Genomic DNA, 11,189 nt, shown 5'->3' on the forward strand with positions numbered 1-11,189 from the left:
TGTATGTGTATGTGTATATATATATATATATATATATATATATATATATATATATAGATAGATATTTTAATATATATTCATAGATATTTTAATATATTTTTAGCAACAGGTTTGATGAGCATGCTGTGCTTTTTATTTAAAACGGTAAACAAAAAACATACATTTATTTATATTCCATATTAATTTGTTTTCCTACACCACAACAGCAGAAGATCGAGTGCTGACCAGCAAACCATTCTAAAGAAAAAATTTTTTTTAATTTGTTATTTACAGCATCATTAGTTCATTTGGATTATGGACCGATCGTGTGCCACAACAGCCACAGCCTTAGAGGAGAGAGCTTTGCATTCATTCCTGTATTCTGAAATACATTCTGTATATCAGGCTCATTTCACAACACATTCTCTTACTAATTTGGTCACTAACACCTTAAACTTGCGCCTGGTTCAGTGGGTTTGGGCTAACTGTTTTGTTTATGAGGCTTTGAGCCATTTGAGCTGTCCATCTGCTAATGTGAGTTTTCATACCATTCTGAAATACATTCTGTATATCAGGCTCATTTCACAACACATTCTCTTACTAATTTGGTCACTAACACCTTAAACTTGCGCCTGGTTCAGTGGGTTTGGGCTAACTGTTTTGTTTATGAGGCTTTGAGCCATTTGAGCTGTCCATCTGCTAATGTGAGTTTTCATACATGTGTCTGTCTGTCTGCTGCTGTGCCTCATATCCCTGCTGCTCACCACTTTTATTCTCAACCAAAAACTCATACAGACCTGGACGATGATATACTCACATCTGTCTGATCCACAGGTGGACGGGTGAAGACGTGGAAGAGGAGATGGTTCATATTGACGGACAACTGTCTGTATTATTTTGAATACACCACTGTACGTGAATCTGCTTTATTGAAGTTAAATGATTGAATGATCCAATGCAAATATAACTCATCCGCTGTGTTTTACTGCAGTCACATGTGCTTCCTCTTCTGCATCTGTTTCCAGGATAAAGAGCCGAGAGGGATCATTCCTCTGGAAAATCTCAGTATTAGGGAAGTGGATGAGTCCAAGAAGCCAGTAAGCTTTTTCTCACTTTTCCATCTTTTTGCTCTCACATTTAAGTTACTTTGTGGTAAGGGAGTCATTATGGTTGAGTATTTGATTATGTATTTAGTTACTTAGTTTGGTTTTATCCTCACTTTTAAGTTTTTATTAATTTATTGTTGCTGTTGTTGTTATTCATTGTAATATTTCTTTTAGCAACAGTAGTTTGATTAGCATGCTGTTTTTATTTTTTAAATATTTTTTAAAAATATATATATTTTTATATTCTTTATATTTCATATTTTTGTAGTTTTTTTTATCGTCCCTTTTAAGTTTTATGATTAATTATTAATTGTATTTGTTGAAATTTTTTTTTAATGGATTTTCAGCAACAGTGGTTTGATTAGCGTGTTGTGCATTTCTTTTTTTCAATATTGTCATATTTTCTATTTTAATTTATTACTTATATAGTTTTGTTTTATTCAATTAAATTATATTTTGCTTTATATTATTTAATAGTTTTATTCTCAATTTCAAGTTTTATTGTTATTGTTATTATTAAATGTATTCATTATTTTAATACGTTTCTTGCAACAGTGGTTTGATTAGTCCTAGATTAGCATGTTGTGCTTTTATTATTTTTCATTTTATTAATGTTTAATATTTTTAATATTTTTTATTTAATGTTTTAAATATATTTATATTATATTTTTGTTTTATCCTCCCTTTTAGGTTATTATTAGTTAATAATTAGTTAATGATTATTGCGTATATAATTAATTAATTATTATTATTATTATTATTGTTATATTATTGTAATATTGTTATTACATTATTATTTTTTAGCAACAGTGGTTTGATAAGCATTGTGCTTTTATTAAAAAAAAAAAAAAAAATTAGATTTTATTTTAGATTAAAAAAAAAAAAAAATTTTTAGATTTTATTTTAGATTTAAAAAAAAAAAAAATTCTTTAAGTTAATGACAACAACGATAATAATATGTTACTTTTTTCATCCTAGCATCCCCTTGTGGGCCCCTGGACCCCTGTCTTAGTCAAGCAGTTGTTCAGACAATGTACTAGATCATTTTGAAAGTATGAATGTTTGAAAATATGCATGTTTTACTTCGTGCTTTGAGTGGTGGTAATTAACACAAAGGTTACTTGTTGCTAAAATCTCTCTCATACACTGCCGTCATTGTTCTCGTTACCTCAGTTTGCTCCAGTGAAATATCCTTGTGATTAATGTACTGAAAGTTTCTCTAGATAAAAGCCTCTTCTAAAGTAGCTCTCTTTACACAGAACTGCTTTGAACTCTTCATCCCAGACAACAAGGATCAGGTCATCAAAGCGTGTAAGACTGAAGCAGATGGACGGGTTGTGGAAGGAAACCATATGTTCTATCGCATCTCAGCACCAACAACAGAGGAGAAGGAGGAGTGGATCAACAGCATCAAGTAAGTCTTCCTCTCATTTTGGCCTGACTGAGTATTTAATTAGTGGTCGATCGATATTATTGGTTTTTTGACAGCCGATGCCGATATCTTGAGCCCGATTCGGACGGTAATTGTTTCTCATGTGGACGTCTGTAAAAATAAATGTACATATCACCTCAGTGATAAAACTCACTGATTCGGATGGCGATTTATTCACTGTGGAGGAGCGAGTTCTGTGATCCTATGAACCCGGGAACGCACTGCTCACGTGGCCAGTCACATGATTGTCTGCTGTAAATAAAATGAATTTTATTTACATATTTATTCTTATTATTGTGTAAAATGTATTAAAAATACTTGGGTAAAATGTATTCTTATTATTCCAAGCATATTTTATAATATATAAATGTTATAATATCCTATTTATTATTTCATCATTTAAATCTCCTGTTTAAAAATAGGAAAATAGACGCGCTATAGTTGTAATTATATGCGATATATATCTGTTTATAATAATACACATTTTAAAATTGTATTGCATACCTGCTGCTGCCGTAATAAAGACCCATTTCGAATGTTTACGTGCTTTTCTTCTCTTTCTGCTCCCAGTCGCTGTGGTGGAGCAGTTATGAAGTATTGTTCTTTTAAATACTTTCCAGCATTTCAGAAATAAATATGTATGCAAATTACACCGAAGTACAACGTTACCTTACAGTGTTCAGGAGTGCTCAAAAAGGGTTTAAACATTGAATTTTGAATCGATTTCTTCTCGTAAACTCAGTGGATTTGGACGGCAATTAAATTACCACATGACCTTGGTGTTTGTCAAAAAACAGTAGTTCATTCGGCCGGGGATTTTTACGGGGGTGGTGAGAGAAAAACACCGACATCCTGGATTCAGACGGCAATTAAAATCCCCTGTAAATGGTGAAAATCTCTTGCGTCCCCCTGAGAAACAATTACTGTCCAAATAGGGCTTTGGAAAGCAGGGTGGCCTATGGCCGATATAATTTTATTTAATATTTAAGAAATTTGAAATAATTTGAAAATGGATAAAAAAATGTGTGTAAAATAAACATGTTTATACTTTAAATGACAAAGTATTTTTCACAAATAAACAAATATTTAATACAAATATAATTGAGAAGGAAGTAAACACTGTAACCAACAGGGCACTCAGTATTCTGGGAAGTTTGTGCATTGGGATTTGGCAATCACATTTTTTCAAATAAAGCCAAGGTAACACTCATTTTACACACAGCACACAGTGGAAATGACATGAATATGGCAATGGGCAAAAGCATGACGCGCAGCATAATTTGAAATCACGAGTTTAAAGTTGTCGATCGTGCGTCTCAGTGAAGCTGAACTCTCCTCCTGTCAGCATTCATTTCGCACGGACCGACCGTCACTCAGAGAACACGAGATCGTGCAGGATACAAATGCACACTTCACAAGATCTCACAGCTGGATTTGACTAAGTTTGCAAGGTTTTTGAAATTAGATGTTCATTAGTCATTCAAAGATTTGTTTAAACTATATAAATGCACATTTGCTGAATGCTGACGGCAAACAAGAAAGTATTATAATGTTTGCCTTTATATTACTAGCAATATAAAAACAATCGTTATAATACTTTTTTGTATACATTTTAATTCCTTTGTTTAACCGTTCTATCTGGTTATTAGACAGACTTCTGTCCATGGACAGAACTGTTAACGACGACAGCGAACAAGAGGGAGAATAAGTAAACACTGTAACCAACAGGGCACTCAGTATTCTGGGAAGTTTGTGCATTGGGATTTGGCAATCACATTTTTTCAAATAAAGCCAAGGTAACACTCATTTTACACACAGCACACAGTGGAAATGACATGAATATGGCAATGGGCAAAAGCATGACGCGCAGCATAATTTGAAATCACGAGTTTAAAGTTGTCGATCGTGCGTCTCAGTGAAGCTGAACTCTCCTCCTGTCAGCATTCATTTCGCACGGACCGACCGTCACTCAGAGAACACGAGATCGTGCAGGATACAAATGCACACTTCACAAGATCTCACAGCTGGATTTGACTAAGTTTGCAAGGTTTTTGAAATTAGATGTTCATTAGTCATTCAAAGATTTGTTTAAACTATATAAATGCACATTTGCTGAATGCTGACGGCAAACAAGAAAGTATTATAATGTTTGCCTTTATATTACTAGCAATATAAAAACAATCGTTATAATACTTTTTTGTATACATTTTAATTCCTTTGTTTAACCGTTCTATCTGGTTATTAGACAGACTTCTGTCCATGGACAGAACTGTTAACGACGACAGCGAACAAGAGGGAGAATGTGAGCACTGTGTGTTCAGGCCAAAGACTACAGAATACCCAAGACGTGTCACTCGTATTGTTTTGAATGGGGGAAAAATGCAACGCTCAATATGGCCACTCAGTTGCAGGAAACCCCGCCTTCTGAGTATAAGAGCCAATCGCTAATCAGTAAAGTCATATCCTCACTGCAGCTGCCGTTAGAAGTTCCGGTTGCTATAGAAAGAGTCAGCGTTCTGAGAGGTTGCTTAGGACTGCGCATGCACACTGGCTGGTCTAGCCTGAAAAATAAGCTTTTTTTAATGCTATTTGAGCAAAAGAAACAACATTTATGACACAGTTGATGTCAGATTTCATTGGTGATTTCAAATATGAAATTTAATTGTAAGCTTAGTGAACAGTTTGGGAGAATTTGATGTTTCCCCATTCAAAGAGATAGGAGCTGCACTTGCATGCCCGACAGACGTTTCAAAGACGGCCGCCGAGTGACATGACTTGCCTTAAAGGGCCTTTGGTTCAGGCGCTGCGGTTCTCAGCGCTGTCAAAATAAATGAGGTTGCATTTTGACACAGATTGGACTTAAACCCTGAGTCGCATCTAAAATTCATAGGGCCCAAAATTCAGTGTCTGAAATGAATTTATTTGCCATATTTGACAAATACTTGGAACAGTATATAAGTAATACTAAAATATTAATTTTAATATGTGTGTATGATATAATAGCAAAAGTAAATGGTGGAAATTTCCTAGATAGCTCAATATTGAGAAGGGACCTTTTCTATTAGATAAGTCTTATTTTTTTAAATGATAAAACATAAAATTTTAATTCTTTATTTTTTGTTTTATTTATGCAACCTAGCAACCTTTTAAATTTGATCATATAATAATAATCATTTTAAATTATTTATACTTTAAATATTTATTCATAAAAATGTATTTAAAAAGTATAAAAATATGTATTTATTTTTTAATTTCACATCAATATGATATGATAGTTATAAGATAATAAGAGAGTTTGTAAATGGTGGAAATTTCCTAGATAGCTCAATATTGAGCAGGCTAGATATGAGTGTATTTTTGAAGTAAGCAAAACATTTTATTTTCTCCCTTTATCATTGTCTCCAGGGCTGCCATAAGCAGAGACCCTTTCTATGAGATGCTTGCTGCCAGGAAGAAGAAAGCCTCATCTCTGAAGAGACAGTAGGGCTGCAGAAAGGATATTTGTACCTGGACCTGGAAAAGCGGCGAATGATACACGGAAACCATAACGCTGGATTGGAGTGATTTTTATCTCAGGAATGACCTGCAGTTTTGAAGGTTATCATGCAGTTGGTTTTCTGAGAAGTTGTCTGACATTTCTGTTTGTTTAATTCTTATGAATGAACATTGAGTACTCGCGTACATCGTCATCTCAAATCAGCAGGACTGACTGAATGTGGATCTCATTGACCTTTTGTAAGCTTGCAGCAGACTTGACCGTTCCTCTCTGTGCTTTGATAAGTATAAAATGCTAATTGTGCACCTATTTTTACACTGCTATGTACTGTAAATATCTGGGAGAGTTTTGGCCTCTTTTGTTTGAGGCTATTTGGCTTTGTTTTTCTATTCGTTTCTGATCTGCTGTCAAATTTTTTATTTTTTTTTTGTTGTTGGGTAGATATTTTTCACATTTTGCCAAAGTTTGTCTTTCAGTCCCACTCCATATACTATCCTAAAAACTGTAGTTGAGTGATTTTCTGATTCATTATTTTTATGCTGTTTATTTAGCTTAAACAGTGTTTTATTTGAAATATCAGGACATTATTCACTGATCTCATAGGTGGCATTTTGGTTTGGCTCATATTTATGGAACAATGTCAAAAATTAAACTACCGACTGGAGAGTTTATTTTTATGTTTTGTATTTTACCACCTTGTTAAAGGGGTCATAGGATGTTACGTGCACTTTTACAAGTTTGAACTGAAATGTGTGTTGGCAGTGTGTGTACACAACCACCCTATAATGATAAAAATCCACCCAGTGGTTTTTTTAAAATCTGGTTAAATGTTTTCCCCTTTCTCAAATCGAGCCGATCTCAGATGCCTGTCTGTGTGACGTCACACAGACAGGCCCCTCCCACGATAGTTTGATTGACAGTAGCATTTCAGCACAGACTGGACTGGTGTCTTACCTTAGACCTGCCCTGAGTGACTGTCATCAGTCCGCCATGGTTTCACCGCTGGAGCAGGTGTAGACAAGAATGAGTCCTAAGCGATTGAGGTCTTCTGTTGTTGGATGTAATAATGAACATAGCAGTCGTCATTTACTCCTGACATCTGAGCCGCTGAAGATGCAGTGGATTACATTTGTTTCTGAAGGGAATGCGCCCCAGATCTACATAAATGCGTCTATGTTGGTGCAAAATCATTCATGATCCAGCCTCATCTACAGAAGAAGTGAGTGTAATGTTTTGTAATGAATCTTTGCAAATCGTCTTTCCTAATAATGTGCTAATTAGCAAGTTTCACGATGAATGCGGCTGAAGCAAACGGTCTCTGAGAGCAGCTTGGAAGAGAGGGGCGGGGTCAGCAGAGCTCATTAACATTTAAAGGAAAATGCTACAAAAACGACTTGATCTGAAAAGAGCTGTTTCTGACAGGGTACAAAAAGTGTTTTTTAAACTACCATTGAGAAATTTTAACCAAACTATGTTACAGACTTTTCATTAAGACCCCAAAGAATCATATCAACTTGTGGAAAATGGGCATCCTATGACCCCTTTAATGCATATGAAAGCCCCCAGATTTTTATTTGTTTGCTTTATATGCACTGATAATTGAGAGAAAACTCTTTAAATACTAATTTATCAATGCTGTACATATTTAAACATATAGTCTGTTTTATTTTTTATTGTCAAGATATTCTTTGTGTAAAAGTAATGGGGTGAAGAAAAGGTTTTGACATGTCAAGTTTTTCACCATTGCTATGTAATCTTGTGGTTAAAATAAAACTGAAATCTTTACATATAGAATTTTTAGTTATTTAAGGTTTTCTTGACATTTCCATTTCTCAATGCCTTTCATTCTTGCTTCTTAATGAACTTGGAAAGAAATTAAGTTTCTCAGTATATCGACTTTTACTGAAAACAACCAGGGGAGAAAAAAAAGGGTTTTACAGTGGATGTGACCAAATATGTCACACATCTGTATTTCACATCAAATAACTCACTCAACCATGACTGTTTAAGCTGTCTTTTTATTCTTAAAAACCGCTTACACATTGACAACAACAAAAAAGTTTATATAGTACGTAATGTTTTTGGCCGTTTTGTAAGTTGTGTGAGATGACGTGGCTTTAAGGCCTCATCTGACTCGGGTAGCACCTCGGTCTGAAAGAGCTGGAAACACGACCATTCAAAAGTCTCTTCTCTTCCAAACACTCATTCATGACATTTAAATCCAGTTAAATGTAAGTCACAAGGAAAAACAACAACAAAAAATCTGGTCTCAATGCTTATGAACCTTATAAATAAGCAAACACTCTTGCTCCATGCACACTGGCACCAAGATCAAAACATTCTTAGGAAAAACGCGCTCTTCTATAAACTCTGCTGTACTAAATATTAAAGTCATATGCTCATTTTCAGTATTGAGCATCATTAATGAGCAGTTATAAACAAAACTATAAAGAATGGAGTGTAAATGGATAGTCCAACTAAAAGTGAACATTGTGATTCCTTCACGGGGGTGATTAAATTATTTTTAACTTTCTTTAAGGCCCTCAGCCTTGATAGTTTGCAGTGATTTCTATGGAAGCCCATTACCACCACAGAATAAAAAACGTAATTGGAACTTTTAAGCTAAACAATTCTTCGGAGAGAAAAAAAAAAGTCTGAATTTTGAAATATAAATGCACAATTCTGAGGGAAAAAAAGTCAGAAATGTGAGATATTCACACTCAATTCAATCTTTTTTCCTCCGAATTCTGAATGTCAAAAATGAGTGAAAAAATGCCACTTGTTCTCGCTGTGATCTCACCGTTCAGACTTTTCATCTCAGAATTTCCAGATTATCTCTTAGAACTGTGAGTTGTCCGAATTGTGAGATATAAACTCAGTGACAAATTGTGAGAACTCACAGTTGCCTTTAATTGATCTTGTGGTGAAAACAAGCTTTCATAGGTTTCAGAGAAATATAGATATTTTACATATGGCTGAGGTAACTAAGTGTTGCTGAAATGTGCCAGATCAACTGAATATCATTGACCTTAGTGATGAAATGAATATTAATGATGCCTTATAGCTGCTTCTGACATTTTCAACCAAAAATAATAATCAAAAAGTACAATGTTAAATGAGGTAGAAATGGAAAGGGTTTTTGTTGAACAGCATCTTATTAAAGTGAATGTTCACAGAAAAAAAGTTAAATTAACTAAAATATATACATACAAATGCACTGCACATCAAACTGATGGCCAAACCTTCACATCTGCCATAGTGCTTACAAATACATGTCTATCACACTGGCAGCAAACCCTGTATACTGGTTATACATATATTCTCTCCTAACAATGAGGTTATAAGAAGCAGAATGAATGTTATTGAATCTTAACAGCACAGCGTTGTTTCTAACATCTTCACTGGAGCTCGCCGGGACAGTCATCTTTATCTTTGCCATCTGCATCCAGGAAACCATCGATATTTGCAAATGCCTTGTGTACAAATCACACATGCGTAGTCCCACTTTTCATCTGGAGGAGGAAAAAAAAAACCAATGAAAAAAGCAGGCGATGTTAATGTGATCTGATTTTAATCTAATACTATGTATTATTTCTTATCGACACCGAACACATTGAGCAAAATACACTACTGTTCAACAGTTTAGGTCGGTAAGATTTTTAAAATGTTTTTGAAAGTCACTTATGGTCCTCAAGGTTGCATTTATTTGACCAAAAATACAGTAATAACAGTAACATTGAAAAATATAATGGTTAAAAAAAAAAGATGTAATTTATTCCTCTGATAGCAAATCAGCCATTATTCCAGTCTTCAGTATTTTTCTTCAGAAGTCATTCTAATAAACTGATTAGTTTCTTATTATTATAAGCGTTGAAAGCAGTTGTGCTGCTTAATATTTGTGGAAACCATGATGATGTTTTGATGCATAGAAAGTTCAAAAGAACAATTATTTGAAATATAAATCTTTTGTAACATTATAAATGTCTTGACTGTCACTTCTGATCAAAGTAATGTGTCCTTGCTGAATAAAAGTTTTTTTTTTTTTATGTAGTTAGCATGAAAACACCCAAAGGACATCGCAAAAATTTAAACACGTACATTTTTACATTTTCTGAATAATTTCAATAAGCTACTCAATTTAAGATATCATTCATGTGAGTAGCACAGGTACAAGGCAAGTTACACAGCAAAGTTTAATACTCAGCATAGTGATGCTTACCTTGAAAATCTGCACTATTTAAAAATAAATAAATAAATCTGGTTTTGTCGTATTGCATTTTAAAAATCACTAGAGGGCAGAGTAAGCACTAAGTAAAGTAAGTGATTGTCAACTGAAACTTTCCTTGACTACAGACAACCCTGCTTGTAGGACCACAAGCCATCATTTGCTATTTTATGGCATTATTACATAAAGTCCTTTATATTTTGATAAATTTACAAATACAATACACTCTTTCAAGTAGTGACACCTCCACTTTTCTGCACTTCTTTTGAGAAAATATCCCCAGAATTCTGTAGAATGGATTTTAACATGACCAGGAATGCTACAGTGGCCCCTCAAAAGTATTTGGACACTCAAGCCACGCTTTAATATGTCTACACCAACAGACAATAAAGTTTTGTCGTCTGCTGCTTTAAATGCTCAAGCAGAATCGGATTCTGATTGGCTGTCAAAAAAAAAAGTTCTTAAAGTAATTCCAACTACTTTGTAACTGTTATCATTATAGTTGTGGTGTGGACTTCCCTATTTTCATAGAAATTATTAATTAAAATGATTAAAACATTATAGCCATCATTACAGTTACTGTCTTTGGTAACATTGGTAACAGCCTTAAGACAAGTTAGCTACAAGTCACTTAAAAAATGGCTGAGAAAAGCAAGCTAGTTCTGAGAAAAGCTCTAACACTGTCTTTTAAACAAGCCAGATTTGGATTTGATATTTTGTCTAACTGAACACTGTTTTTTTATATTTTTAAGTGTCTTGGCATTTTGGGCCACTGTACACTGTATATTAAAAGCTGAAATCATCAAATACTTTGTGAATGGCAGCTACAATAAATCTGGTTTTGTCGTATTGCATTTTAAAAATCACTAGAGGGCAGAGTAAGCACTAAGTAAAGTAAGTGATTGTCAACTGAAACTTTCCTTGACTACAGACAACCCTGCTTGTAGGACC

At 34.1% G+C, this 11,189-nt stretch overlaps 1 protein-coding gene across 1 annotated transcript in view; it reads left to right on the forward strand.

The window, feature by feature from the left end:
- LOC107581598 (cytohesin-1-like) overlaps positions 1-6,734 on the forward strand; it is a 58,851-nt gene extending 52,117 nt beyond the window's left edge. Inside the window, exons 11-14 of the mRNA XM_016267225.1 lie at positions 814-890; positions 1,005-1,076; positions 2,345-2,499; positions 5,923-6,734. Of these exons, the coding sequence (XP_016122711.1) occupies positions 814-890; positions 1,005-1,076; positions 2,345-2,499; positions 5,923-6,001 (383 nt within the window). The 3' untranslated portion in view covers positions 6,002-6,734. The remainder of the gene's footprint in view (positions 1-813; positions 891-1,004; positions 1,077-2,344; positions 2,500-5,922) is intronic.
- The last annotated feature ends 4,455 nt before the right edge of the window (positions 6,735-11,189 follow it).

This window comes from Sinocyclocheilus grahami, unplaced genomic scaffold, assembly GCF_001515645.1.
Source record: "Sinocyclocheilus grahami isolate Dianchi unplaced genomic scaffold, SAMN03320097.WGS_v1.1 scaffold36.1, whole genome shotgun sequence".
Taxonomy (NCBI): Eukaryota; Metazoa; Chordata; class Actinopteri; order Cypriniformes; family Cyprinidae; genus Sinocyclocheilus; species Sinocyclocheilus grahami.